The sequence below is a fragment of the Zosterops lateralis genome, assembly GCF_965231275.1.
Source record: "Zosterops lateralis genome assembly, contig: HAP1_HAP1_SCAFFOLD_135, whole genome shotgun sequence".
Lineage (NCBI taxonomy): Eukaryota > Metazoa > Chordata > Aves > Passeriformes > Zosteropidae > Zosterops > Zosterops lateralis.
This window is the reverse complement of record NW_028154547.1, coordinates 1,242-15,784: the sequence shown is the minus strand read 5'-3', so window position 1 is coordinate 15,784 and position 14,543 is coordinate 1,242. Positions and strand designations below refer to the sequence as shown.

Genomic DNA, 14,543 nt, shown 5'->3' with positions numbered 1-14,543 from the left:
TCTTGCTGTCCAAGGCTAAAGGTGAGTAGCAAGGCAGCTCTGGGAGCTCTTGGAAGTCAGGAGTGCCTGGTCTCTCATCTCCAGGTGCTGCTCAGGTAATTGCTCAGGTGTTCACTTAATGGTTCTTTGATGGCTTTGGACTTTCTGGTTGGAAGAAAAAGGGTCCTTTCCAGTCTCTGCCTTCTGTAATTCTGGGATCAGCCATTACTCTTTTCAGGCAGGCTAGATAGCCTCAGGAGTGGGCAGAGGAAGTGCTACCTGAAGTGTGGTTCCACAGGAGAGGGGAACAAGCTTTCTGCAGAGGTTCAAATGGCTTGTGACTTATAGAAGCACTGAGGTCTGAACAAGAGTCTTGAGCCAAAGCTGTCAGTGGCCTATTTTGGTACTGGACAGTCTTGATGGGGCCATTAAATCCAGTTTTTCCAAGAGCCTTTTCAGCGTATCTTTAGTGTATCTATCTTGACTGCCAGATTTCTACAAGAGAGGCCTCCTTGAGTTTGTCATGTGAGCAAAGGGTCCTTCACACAGTGGCTTTTCTGCATTGCACATTTAGTTACAGTCTCCACTCTGGAGGGAATTTTCATTTGGAGCCAGTTACTGCCTTTCTTAAAAGATTTGTTACATGGTCAGAGACTAAGCTTACCCTTAGAAGCACACCGTGACTGACAAGGCTATCTGTGGAGCATGTGCTATGTCCAGAGAGGATTCACTGACAGCTACTTGGGTTGTAGGAAGACAGCTGGTGACAGCTGGCAAGTTTATCCTTTTATCATCCTGGCCGTCAGTGCTCCTGTTCTTCCTTTAGTTCTGTTTCTTTGCATATCAGTTCTTCAGCTGTGCTGATGAAGTGCAGAGGATGAGTTTGCTCACTTTATTTCAGCCTCTCATAGATTCTAGTCCCATTAATGGGCCTGCCTGGCACAGACGAGAGGAGAGTTTGGTTAGGGTTTTTTTTGTCTTTTTTCTTGCCCCTCACCCTTTTGTAATTTGATTGATAGCAGGTAATTCTTCAGCTCAGTCTTTGCTCCTGATGCTACAGTGTCATGCTTGCTAGGGGAAGCTGCATGTAATGAATGCACATTGCATTCAGCTGTCAGGAGTAATTTTCCATCTGTCCATCTGTGGCACAAAATTAGAAGGCAGTCCTTCCAGCATGCGACTCTGCCCTGTATTTCCCCCAACCAAGGTATTCAGTCCACAAGTTACCAGTTTTGTCATCTTCTCTCCTTTCTGCCAACAAAATACACATGAAAAAAGAACTGCCTGTAGGCCATAAAAGTGTACTTGCAAGTCATAATCAAAAGCTGAGCTTCCTGGTCTTTTCACAACTTTCTCGCTAAACTCGTTGGCTTCAATGGCTCTCAGTTCTCTGTGAGAGAAGGAACCTATTAAAAGCCACACGGAAACATTAGCTAGCGAAGGCAGAAAAGCCTTTGCTACCCTCGGCCGCAGGTTTTGTTAACCCCTCCAAGCTGCAACCAGCATTACCGCATTTTGTGTGCCCCTGGTGTAAGACAGCCCCTTGTAGGTCATAAATCACCACGGGTGTCATCACAGAACAACCTTGCTGGGCCCGTTATTGTTATTAGGTCTAGAAAGATGAGTTGCTGACCTTTACCGAGCGCTATTTCTGTTGACTGCTAAAAACCTTCGGAACAAATCGGAACAAAGTTGCGTGTTCCTTGGCCGTGTGAGCCAGGCTCTAACTGCCTGTGAGCTTTCTGAATGTTAGCAAATCTTCAATGATCTCTCAAATGAGGGCCTAGTTTACTTTGCATATACTCTAAAGAAAGGTATGCTTCAGGTCCAGACTACCGGTACTAAATACTACCGGTTATTCCCATTGACACAGCTTCTGATTTGTCAATGGGAATAACACAACGGGAAAGCAAGCTCCCATGTAGAAAGAGGCATACCGCTGTTACCCATGACACAAACTGCCCACTGTTGGTGTGGGCAGACCAGTGCTGGTCTATGCCATAAAGAAGCTCATTAGGAATACAGTAGGGTGAGAACCTAGGCTTTGTATATTCCACAGGTTTCAGGATAACACTTGTCAAATGCCTCCTGTTCTGCCGTGCATCTCAATGCTTCTGATTATTACTTGCAAAGTTATTTTGCAGCAAAGCTTCCAACCTGTACCAAGCAGTACAGGATATACGGGTAAAGGAACTGCCGTAATTGTGCAAATTATGGAAGGAAATGCCACCTTTCTAAACCTGTTGTGAGGAATGGTGGCAGGAGGATTCTGGAGGGATTTGATGCTGATGTTCATGGGAAAGTTTTGAACCAGAACCTTATGAAAGGTCCCCATATTTTCTCTCATTTTAGGGTTGAAGTATGAGGAAGTTGTATTGGCTTCAATCTGTCAGGGAAGTCCTAAATATTTCTTTGCTTACGGACATAGCTTAAGGTGCTGAGAGATGCAGTTGGCTAGGTGCACTGCCTCGGCTGTCGGGACACTCAGGGAAGCAGCGGAGAGGCAAAGCTTAGGCCTGGCGCTAGAAAGCCAGATGAGAACTGTACGAAGCGGAGTTCTTACTCAGCAGTTTAACCACTTGGTGCTGTAGACTAGTGAGTTACAGCACTCAGGAAATGCCTCTGTTTCTGTCCTGTCTATAAAGACAGGAAAAAAGTCTTTGCTTTCTTAAGGAACTTAGTGATGCCCCTTCCGCTTGCAATAAGAAGTATATGCATCAAAGAAATTGATTATGAGCTTGGCTCTATATTAAAAGAGTTGAAGCCAAACCGTTGAGCCCACTGCTGCTCTCCACATCTGTGTTCATTGCTCTGATAATGAATAACAGTTGGGATAAAATATTTTTGATGAAGCAAAACACAAGTGTTTTCCTCTGCCTCTTTTTGTGAATGTTCTTGTAAGCCTACATATAGATCACCTTCCTTTGTTGTTTATTTTCTGGCACACAAGGGAGGAAAAAAAATCCGGTACTTGGTACGGGCACTCTTCAAAATTAAGACCAAGGCCTGCATTCTGATTTTAGGGCGATAACAGTAAATATCAAGTAACTGCATGAATTGAAAGAATAATTTCACATTAATAATAATATTATAGCTGAGATTGAAATTTGCCCTGTTAACTTTTAAATTACCAGCATGTGCATATTTACCTCAATTAGGAGCTTCAGATCATTCCTTCTGTTAAGCTTAATGCAAGGTCAGGGTTCTATCTGCAGTAGAAGTTTTTCCCAACCCTTTAGAAGCTGTACCGGGATCATTACGTGGCTGCCCTTGGCAAATGTCTGACTGTATTGTCAATTGCTATGTCCGGTCAGCCATACGATGAACGTTACCTGTGTTACGTGGGCCAAAATGCCACAGCAGAAGCCAAGGGCTACAGGTCTCCTGTTGAAGGAAGGAAGCTGGCTGCTCTCTGTTTGGCACAGTATCAATTTTATATGGGTTTGTGACAGACTGTAAACATGTTTTAACGCTTGGGATCTCCCTCCTAAAAGGAGGCATAATGGAATTAGTTTGCTATAGAACAAGAGAGTGGGACAGATTGTAGCAAGTGGGAAGAATAACAAGTTGGAAAAACAGACCATTCAGGAAAAAGTGAATCCCAGTCAGGAAAAGACAGACATACCGGTCAGGCCTCTATCAAGCTGTGGGAGTTTTACGTGGTACACAGGAATGTGTTGGAGTATTTAGGAAGGGTGCTTGAGGAGATCATCAACGATCATTATCATGACAGGAAAGCCATCACCTAGCCCTGGCCCGATAAATGTCAAATAGCCCTGATGAACTCTGTAACACAATGCAAAGTGAAATAGTGGGGTACCTAGCAGAAGATTACACTGGAGGAATGAGAAAAACGTCCTGCTACTGGTCTTTTGGCATTCCCGAATGTCTCCAGATGCTTGGTAATGTTGTTTCTTAGAATGAGAACTGTAGTTAGCTGGTGTGGGGACGCTTTGGCGGGAGTTTTGTACGTCTTTTGGCAACTCCACAGGGTAAACAACCCAGCCATGAAAACATGCAGCAATATCCCAGCTGGACAATGCCGGGGTGCTGTTGCCTTCCCATAGCATAGTGTTGGGCAATCCTACTCCTTTCAAATGCAAAACCCAAAAGTGAATTAATACAATAGTAGGTTTTGATCCTCCTAATAATAGATTTGCTCGAGAGATACTTAGCCTGTGAATCACTCTCACAGCGCACCAGATCCCCATAAGTTTTGCAGTTGCTTCTCCTTTTTGCCCCCCTCTGCCCCGGTCTCAGAATTTCAAGTGGTATCACCTCTTTCCAGATGGGGTAAGCTGAGTGCTGTGCAAAATAATAAACCACATTGTAAGATGCTGTGCTTGGTGAAGCAAGTGCTAAGGAGGAGGTGTGAATAAGGAACTGGTCTGGGTGAAGTGACTGTAGATTTTTTTTCCACTTCTTCTGCAGTAGAGAGCTTTGAGACAGGTGCTGACAAAAAAAGTCCTACTGCTGAGGCCTTCCCCTTGGCTGGCAGTTTTGTGTAAGCTGGAGCTATCCCAGAGTATCGGGTTGCTTTATGCCATGAAAAGCTAGAACTCTGATCTGGAAAGAATTGGAACAGCCTGTGGAACGCTGTCAGACACACGATCGGATAGTGATTGCTAAGGAGAGGATGACCAGGTCTCAGATACCCGAGATCAGTATTGAGAAAACAAAGTTTGCAGCCATGGCAGCGGCTGTTGTCTCTTAAATGTTACCCTTTACAGGGCTTGGCATCCTTAGGTATAACGGAGATCGTTAGTCCTTCTTGTGGTGAGCGAGCAGGGCCAAAGGAGCTGAATACCTTGCACAAATCAGGGAATGGCTTCTCCTATTGCTGCCTTTGGATGTATGCGATTGCACGTACATCTGCGGACACGTGCCTTGTGCACACTCTGTTGCCTTCTGCCACCGTGATCTCAATGTTACGATAATTCCTGCTATGAGTAAAAAGACACAGAAAAGTTGCCTGTCAGCTATAAGAAGCAACAAAATTTGATTTGCTTGGCTCTGCTAGACCTAACTGAGAATAGGTTGGAAACTTTTTTTCAAAACACCTTTTATCAGAAAGCTGAATTTTCTACTAGATAGTTATTCTGTGATGAAGTGTAAGTTTTCTTTAGTAATTGAAAATATTGTAAAAATGGAAATATTTACCATCCAGGAAGAGTATTTTCCAAAGAATTACACTATTAGGACTATGAGCTGCCAAGATCAATAAACACACACACATATATGTATTTTTAGATAAGGTTGTATATGCTAAGAAATTGCCTGTGAGCTAATGGTAATTGAATTATGTTATTATTGCTTTAGGGTTTTACCCATACTGACTAGGGCAGAACTACAACTTTCCCTGCATATTCCAGGTTTATAGGCTTAGCTACTTGCTGCTGCAAGAGAACTACTATTGCCAACTGTTTAATTTTACCAAAGAAGTTGTAGCTATTTGACATAGAGGGCTGACAGATATAGGCTACTTGATGACACAAATGTCTTTAAAGTATTTCTCAGATTCCTTTTTTCTGTGAGGCTTTTTTTTTGTCTTGTGCTGCAGTAAAGAATATGCTTGAAAGCATTCTGCATCGTGGCTCTGGCTAGTTTGGCAGAAATGTGTCTCTTCCCGCATGCACACAGATTGGATCTGCCAGACGACTTGGCAGCTCAATACTAATGCCCATCGAATTGCAGCCTAGTATGGGAAACGTTTAAGTGTGAACATGCCGGTTATGAGTTTCTGCGCTTTCATGGGCAGCAACTTGGCGGTTTGTCTAAGGGTGTATGTGCGTGCATTTCTGTCTCTATGCCCTCAAAGACCTTTCTCTTTTACTTTTGCCCCCGAGTTCCCGCGAAAGAGACAGCCTGTGCATACTTTCACATGGTCATCGACCAAGCAACTTGGGAAGGCTCTGGTACTAACCGCTCCTCCCCTCGTTCTGTCTCTCTCCTATTCCTTTCCAACCCACATCTCCCACTTCTTCCTTCACCCAGCCCGGCGCTGGCGCCCGCTTCGTGCCGTCTCGCTCCCGCGGCCCCACACCGCAGCCCGCAGCGCCCGGCCCTCTCGGGCCCTAAAGTCCCTGGGCAGCTGTGAATGAGCCCGTGGCCCCGCCCCTTCTCCCGGCTTGTTCCACCATTGCCTCCCCAAATTCCATCTCCCCCTCTGAAGGAGTGAACGCGGAGCGGGGCGGACCTTGCAGCCGCGCCACTCGCGCCGCTTCTGTGCCTCCTGCGCCCCAGGAGAGCGGGCCGTGCCCGGCGGCGCCGGGGGCCGGGTCAGGGCCGCCAGGAGGCACAGGGAGCTCTCGAAGAGAAGGACAGGCGGCGGCGAGCGGGGAGACGATCAGGCTTCCGCCGCTGGCCGCTCCCGAGCCCCTCCGTCCTTGCCCGCGTAGCCTGCGGCCCGTGGACACCATGGCCGGCGAGATCGAGGATCTGAACAGCCGGGAGGCTCAGACCGTCTGTGACGGCCTGGGACGCTATGAGGACATGCTGCGGGGCGCCGTCCGGGACATCCATGTGGACATCCAGCTGTTCAAGCAGGGGGTAGGCCGGCAGGTGGAGGAGGTGCTGCGCCTCGCCAGCCCCCTGGCACACGCTGTCTCTGAGCTGCAGCAGGAGAACCTGCGCCTGCGGGTACAGCTGGAGCGCCTGTCTCGGCAGGTGGAGGCCCTGGGCCGGTCGGCGGGGCTGCCGCAGGACTGGGTGAACGAGGCGGCCGTGGGGCCCGGCTCGCCGGAGCAAGGTTCGGCCGACGACACATTCTCCAGTCGTGCCAAGCTAGCGGTCGCTGGCCAGAGCCAAGTAAGCGGCCTGGGAGACGGCAGGAGGGAGGGCCAAGGGCATGCATAAGAGGATACTTCACGACTGTTGCCAGACTGCGTTGGCACGGGGTAACGTTTAAGGACACGGAGTTCCTCTTCTGCGACGCGGGGTCAGTGGTAGCTAAACTCGCACAGACGTAGTCAGTCATTCCTCCCAGTGATAAAACTTCCTGCAGTGTAACAGAACGTTGTAACGTGTGGCGCATAGAAACACCACTTAGTGGAAAGCTCATCTGGTACTGAGATGTTTTATGTAATCCTTTTTCAGTGTCTGTCTCTGCGAGAAGAGTTGAGAGTTCCTGTGCAAACCTTGATGCCAGGAGAGTACTACCGGACAGTACGCTGTGATTTGGGCACATAAAACCGGGGTACCAGAGACTTGGCTTTCACAGATGACAGCTTGTTTAGACAGCTTGTTTAGGTCCTCTTGGTTAAGCATGTCTTGAGGGGGGTTTAAGACTGTTGAAGCTTAAAAAACTGGTCTGCGGTCTATGCAGACTTGGGGTTAAAAAGTAAAAGCTTGGAAATTAAATTCACTAGAATTGGGAATGAGCAGAGTCTGTATTGCATTCCTACCCTCTTCATTCCTACTGACCCGTGAATGCGGACATTGGGCTTCCTACCTCTGGGTAAAAGGTAAAGCTGCCGTTTGATACATTGTAGAAACTGCCACTTTTCCCCCCATGTGAAAAAGGTAAACACCATCCATACAATTTATAGACTGCTTCCTTTCTGTTCTGCGGAGCTATCCACGCTTGCTTATATTGCAAGGAATAGGTGTAAGCTGGGTGATACGGAAGGGACAAGGGATTGTTGTTCCCCGTTCCATTTCACGGTCTAGTATACTTCCCAGTATGGAGAATCTCGCGTCAATGTTACGGTAATGTCCAGCTTTAGGTATCCGTGTCCATGTTAAAGCTCAGTATGAGCTTTTGTTTGTGTGAGTACCCTCCTGCTTTGCTTTGAGGGTTCAGGGAAGATCAATTAGGTGCTGATCGTTATTCAGTGCCCTCCCAACAATTTAGGTTGGAGAAGTTCCCAAGTTAGCAGAGCTGACCAAAAGGGAATTTCAGTACTGAGAACTATGGGAGGTGCCGCTACAGCTATACACACCAAATTTGTGCAGTGAAAACATGAATTTGTGGGTCAGGTTCTGATGTGGCTGCACACAAATGGCAAAAGAGCGAGCTTTGGTTGCTGTGCCAGTCACCTGCGTTCTCTGTAATGAACACTGTTCCTTCAGTTGATTCCAGTTTCTGGTTATATGACCAAAACATTTCAAATGGAATAACATAAATGGCACTGTGTATGTTTTCAGAAACACGAATATCTATGGTAAAACTGATGATACTTTTATCTTAGTAAATACTTCTACGTAAGTGTGAGATATGAGAAGCAAATAATACTGACCTGGAAATAGCAGCAAACCAAGACGAGCTCTTTTGCTCCCGAAAAGATTTATCAGTTGAATTCCTTTTTACTGTGTGGTTGATGCAGCATTAATTAGATACTGGAGATTCTGAGCATCTTTGGTATCTGAACCATTATTTTCTAATATTGCTAGATTTTTTCATGGTAATTTAACTGGGGGGGAAAAAATGAATCCAGGGAGTTCCAAGCATAGTTCAGAAGTAAGGACACAAATCTCCATTTAATTTTAATCTGGGCAGTTTCTGCTATGATGTCCTCGAAAGCTGTTATACAGTGGTCTAAAAGCTGGTTTAGGTGGAATTTTAAATGGCCATTAGCTGTTCTGATTTGGAGGTGAGTCTTCCTGTTGGTTTGATACCAGCCTTCAATTCAGCTCTCTTAACTAGACCAGAATCTTGAGAGCTGCTTCCACAAAGGTGGAAAATAGGAGATATTTGAAGAGTTAGTTTTGAAAATCTGGATCGTGGAGCCATACCTGAGCTACTGAGCACTTACAAAAGAAGAGTTTTGATATCTTTTTTGTTGTTCTTGATCTGATTTTACATTTTGGCAGGAGCTTTGCAAGTTATGATATTTCCGTAGTTTTTGTGATTGAGTGTGATGCCTTTGTTAAGAGGGAGGACTAAAAGTACTTTAAGGGTGTTCTGTTTTAAAACCGTCAGAGAAGTTTCTGTCTGTTGGACAGACGGCTGCAGAGAGTCTGCCTGCAGTGGTCAAAGCTGCAGAGAGAGAGAGATAGCTGGCTATGACCACCTATGAAGGTCTAAACGAGTATTTCCCATTGGCTCCCTGGTGACCCAATGGCACCCAGCAGTTAGTCAGCCTGTGAGTAACTGCATAAGACGTGACTCAGGTGTACATAATGACCTACGTATTTCCAGCAAAGATAAGCTTAGAGAGCTGGAGTTGTTCAGCCTGGAGAAGAGAAGGCTTCAGGGAGACTTCATTGCGACCTTTGAGTACTTTAGGGGGCTTACAAAAAGGGGGGTGAGGGACTTGTTTTTGTACAGGCAGATAGCAACAGGACGAGGGGCAATGGTTTTAAACTGAAAGAGGGTGGGTTAGATTGGTTGTTAGGAAGAAACTGTTCATTCAGAGGGTGGTGAAGCACAGGTTGCCCAGGGAAGTTGTGGATGACCCATCCCTGTCAGTGTTTGAGGCCAGAATGGGCTCCCGAGCAACCCAATCTGATGCGTGGAATCCCTGTGCGTGGCAAGGGGTTGAAACAGGGTGATCTTTACTATCCCTTCTGACCCAAACCTTTCTGTGGATGTACTTCTCCTAGATAAACAGCATTTCTAGAGCCGATGACTTTTATTGTGACCCTTGTGGTAGCTGGTGGTTTTATGAAAGACACTGAATGACTGAAATCTCTCATTTGAGAGAGTAGTATCATTTGTGTCTGTCATCCTTCTAGAAATTGACCTTGTTGTGGACAAAATCTTGAAGACATAACAGACATGCACCTTAGAGGTTCAGCGAGGAAATAAGTGATATTTCTTTTGTTTCTAATCTTGTGATCTGGCGCTTACTTTTTCTGAACGTGTTGAGTTTTTGCCACTGGCTTGCAATAATTGCAGCTTCCGGTTATGGATCTCCAAAGTTTATACTTCTTTGCAGCAAAGAAGGAATTCCAGCAGCCCTACAACTATGGAAAGTCTTATCATCCATTACGTGGAGATCTGAGCTACACAGAGATTAGTTCTGCAAGCAGGCTTGGATAAGGCATCTGAAATATTAGTGTTCACTTTCTTTTCTTCAGCTTGACCAGTTCTTCGTGTTGTTGTCACATGAGTTGTACAAATGAGTGCTTTTTATTATGAAGTACAGATATATGTAGTTATCACTCTGCTATTTATAATCTATGTGACCACCCCTGATAGAAGTGTTGCTAAACACATGGGTTTGTCAGAATCTTGGCATCTCCAAAGTGGATTTTGAAAGTACTTCAGCCTGACACCACTAAATGCACATCAGAATCTGATCCCACTGTTCTGTCAGCACGTGGGCCTTCTTCCCCATCCTCCAGCCTGGTATCAGTTTATCTTTTGGCACCGTTAGCCAAACCATAGCGGTCGGGTTTGCATGAAATAAGGTAATGCAGGACTTGTCATTGCATTAGAAAGCCAGTGCAGTGTGTAGAATGCTGCGTGACCTTTGCAATGACTATGTCGTTTGACGATTTTACTCACCCACACCTCCCCAGCTTATAAAAGTAGATTGATGTTTACAGCCTGCACAGGCATTCTTCACATTCAGGTCATAATGGCTGACATGAATGGCTAAACGGTTCTAACTGTATACCATGGGTAGATTCTAGGGAGCTGCATTAGCTATGCTTTACATTTCAGTTGTGAATATGGGCAATAATTGTTGACTGGGATCTCAATTGCGCTAAATGCAGCAATAAAAGCTCCGAAGTCCTGACTCTGCATGGTTTCTATAACTAGTATTTGTTGTAATTCTCTCAATCCTGGCAGCTAGTGATAACTGAATGTATTCTCACATAGTACCATTTTCTTGATAAATACAAAAGTTTCAAAATAGTTGGGTTTTTTCCAGAATTTAAAACATGTTGATGCAACTACACAATCAATGAGACTTTTTGTGAACTGCGTGTTGGAGAATTTCTCACTACTAATTGTAGCTCCTGCTTCTTGGAAACTTAACTGCAGTAATCATGCATCCGTGAAGCAGTTTTCTTCTTCCTTTAGTTATGCAGCCAAAAATTGCGCAGTTTCTCGTGGTTTAATGTTCCGCTTCAACCCCCCAAAAACCCCCAGCCCAGCCAGCCAAAAAACTCAAACAAAACCCAAAAAACAAAACGGCAACTTCCCACTAAACCCATGAAAAAATTCCTGGCTGATTTTTCTGGAATTATATTGACAGACATTATGAGGAAAATTTATGCTTTTCCCAGGAAAAAAAAGTTATCCTTACAGAAGTTACAGATTATAATATAATATGTAATGTGCTAGGACTGGAATTACTTTGTAATGCTTGTACAATATGTTTTCACAGTGTAATTTCTTTCTGCAGCAAATAGAAAAAAAAATGCAGAGCAGTATTCCAGGCAATCTCAATCAATTTCTCCACTGTTACACAAGGTCTTCTGTTTATCACCATCACAGTGGATGGTGATACCTTTATCTAATAAAAGATAACACCTCCTAGGTGCTTGGGGTCTGTTAAGGACAAGTGTGTGAAGATTGATTTAAGTTATGCATTGCCAATGTTTTGTATGCAGCCTTGGCTCCTGGGGTTAGGTAATTGTTCCTTTCTTATTTTGAGGTCACTTGCATGAGGAAGATCTGTTCTTGGCAGGTGTTTCTGGATACTCTTCTCACTTTTGTTGCCGTTTGAAATTTAGTTGCCGTGTCTGTTGTCTGTTCTGACAGAGCGTAGACCTGGATGACCACCAGAAACCTGAGTTTAGAAGAGTGTTTAGTTCTTCCATCATTGAAAATGGGCATCGATCTTCATCATCAGGTAGGAACAGGGCATGAAATGAAGCATCACTGCCTGTAAAGTACACGATCTTGTCAGTCATAGAGCAAATCTCACATTTGGGAAGGGTTAGAATTTGCTGTAGTTTCAGGATGGATATTGTCCTGTGGCGCCGACACTTTATTTCATAATTTCGAGTTTAATGTTAAAACTTTGGCTTTACTGTAAAGCATGTGCTATAATGTTTCATAAATTAGAGGCTATTACTGCTGCATTAACTTGAGACACGAGTGATAAGGCCTGCTATGCTGGGTGCCATTGTAGTCTTGCATCCAAAACATCTTGCAAGTCACCCCTCCACTTCCATCATCCGTCAGCGGAGGAAGGACTTAACCATCTCCAGTTTAGAGAGTCATACAGTGTTTCGAAAAACCATGAAAAGAACAAAAATGCTGCTTCCTTAACAGGGGCAGGAGATTGGGAGCGAGGGCTGCGCAGAGGAAGAGAAGCTCACTGAATGCAAATGCTAGTATATTAATGATCTATAGACATTGTTCCTGCTGAGATTCACGTAGAGTAAGTTTGATAGCTGCTAGGATCACTTGCACTAGGGTTGTTTCTGCTACATAGATGGTACAATGTTTCACAGGGGATTAAATCCAATGATTTGTAAAATGTTGCCTGGACATTGGCTTGTAACTTTGTTACAAATCTGCAAGCAAATTTTCTGCCTCTCTCCCGTTTTTTATTCAGGTCAGGCAAAAGTCACTCGTGAACTGACCTGTTTTCAGATGTCGGAACCTTCTTCCCCTGAAGCCCATGCCCCTGCAGTCACCTTACAGATGCCCCACCTTCCTGTTACTGCAGTAACCAGGACATCTGAGAAGTTTTCAGGAGAGAACATCCGTCCAACAGGAACAACTAATACATCTTCTTGCCTGCTGGGACAGGGCAAGAGCACAAATACAGTGGGAGTGAAGTCTTCCAACCAGCCAGGTAAGAGAGAAAAATAACATGCTGAAGCTGCATCCTGCTTCCTTTCTTCAACTGGTGCTGTGAATATTGTTCTGTGACCTAGTGGTAACTATGAAACCTTGCTTTTATGGCTAAATATCCCATTGTGGGACACTCCAGTTTGGAATACTGTGGGTCCTAGCTGGAGCTTTCGGCTGTAATGCCACATCCGCAGACTATTTTTGTGCCTAATGTAGTTGAGTTTTGCGTGAAGCAGATACTGCGGCATACTGACTGAATTCAGTAAGTTACCGAATCTCTTAAACGTGCCCAGCTCTTTTAATGAATTTTGTAGACATTTTTAGTGCTTTGAGACTGGAGGCCCTGTGAGAAGTTAGGCAGCTATTTGGCTAAGAGGTTCCAATAGTCATCTGGAGGAAGGAATGACTGACAGCAGTCTGACACATATAAACACATCAGTGATTGCAGAATCTTAGTTCAATTGAAATTGAGTTTTAAAAAAAATATTTCACATTGAAGCCATTCATCCTTGGCTGTGACACTTACAAATTGGACTTTATATATGGGTCAGAAATTATAGCAGGATACCAGATGGGATTGCTAGCAAGAGATAGGGATTATCTGCAGATGATTCTTTTAATTTTTATCTTACTAAAGCTGAGAATGTAGCAAACACTTCCTTTCTCTTTTTTTGTGCTGATAAAGTGAAGGACTGGAATTGAATTACAATGAAAACAATGGATTCATCGGCCACTGGAGGTGACTGTTCCAATCTGCATGCCCTTATGCAACAAAAATTGAGAGTGATTCCATGCCCTTTAGGGGTTCAAACCTGAGCGTGTAGTTTTCATTTTTAAGTAGATCCAGCTGCTTTGGAACACATTCTGCCACACTTGCTCTTTCTGCATGTCTCTAGCAGCCAGAAAGCGCTGTAAAGCGCTCTTTTGCCCGAGAAAAGCAACACTCTGGGGGACCTCTGTAACTTTGCTTGCAGCAGCACCTTGGTGTGTTTTCTGTGTTCTCCAAGTGAAAATAAGCCTGTCCGGAGCCCGTGGTAGCTCCTGCTGCTTTGGAACACATTCTGCCACACTTGCTCTTTCTGCATGTCTCTAGCAGCCAGAAAGCGCTGTAAAGCGCTCTTTTCTCGAGAAAAGCAACACTCAGGGGGACTTCTGTAACTTTGCTTGCAGCAGCACCTTGGTGTGTTTTCTGTGTTCTCCAAGTGAAAATAAGCCTGTCCGGAGCCCGTGGTAGCTCCAGCTGCTTTGGAACACATTCTGCCACACTTGCTCTTTCTGCATGTCTCTAGCAGCCAGAAAGCGCTGTAAAGCGCTCTTTTCTCGAGAAAAGCAACACTCAGGGGGACTTCTGTAACTTTGCTTGCAGCAGCACCTTGGTGTGTTTTCTGTGTTCTCCAAGTGAAAATAAGCCTGTGGGGAGCCCGTGGTAGCTCCAGCTGCTTTGGAACACATTCTGCCACACTTGCTCTTTCTGCATGTCTCTAGCAGCCAGAAAGCGCTGTAAAGCGCTCTTTTCTCGAGAAAAGCAACACTCAGGGGGACTTCTGTAACTTTGCTTGCAGCAGCACCTTGGTGTGTTTTCTGTGTTCTCCAAGTGAAAATAAGCCTGTCCGGAGCCCGTGGTAGCTCCAGCTGCTTTGGAACACATTCTGCCACACTTGCTCTTTCTGCATGTCTCTAGCAGCCAGAAAGCGCTGTAAAGCGCTCTTTTCTCGAGAAAAGCAACACTCTGGGAAACCTCTGTAACTTTGCTTGCAGCAGCACCTTGGTGTGTTTTCTGTGTTCTCCAAGTGAAAATAAGCCTGTGCGGAGCCCGTGGTAGCTCCAGCTGCTTTGGAACACATTCTGCCACACTTGCTCTTTC

At 45.0% G+C, this 14,543-nt stretch overlaps 1 protein-coding gene across 2 annotated transcripts; it reads left to right on the top strand.

Annotated features, from left to right (window-relative positions):
* The first annotated feature begins 5,919 nt into the window (after nt 1-5,919).
* Nucleotides 5,920-12,549, top strand: LOC310923607 (smoothelin-like protein 2). Of its 2 annotated transcripts, none has more exons than XM_083885540.1 (3): nt 5,920-6,875; nt 11,636-11,726; nt 12,438-12,457. In XM_083885540.1, the coding sequence occupies exon 1, from the start codon at nt 6,397-6,399 to the stop codon at nt 6,832-6,834; it is 438 nt and encodes a 145-aa protein (XP_083741666.1). In that variant the 5' UTR covers nt 5,920-6,396; the 3' UTR covers nt 6,835-6,875; nt 11,636-11,726; nt 12,438-12,457. The 2 variants fall into 2 exon arrangements, 1 of the variants encoding a protein (XP_083741666.1); XR_014592652.1 differs by lacking the exon at nt 5,920-6,875 and adding an exon at nt 7,091-7,500 and having other exon boundaries at nt 12,438-12,549.
* Nucleotides 12,550-14,543: the final 1,994 nt, after the last annotated feature.

Excerpts from the sequence above, each read along its gene's own strand:
- LOC310923607 (XM_083885540.1), top strand. The coding sequence starts at position 6,397 with ATGGCCGGCGAGATCGAGGATCTGAACAGCCGGGAGGCTCAGACCGTC.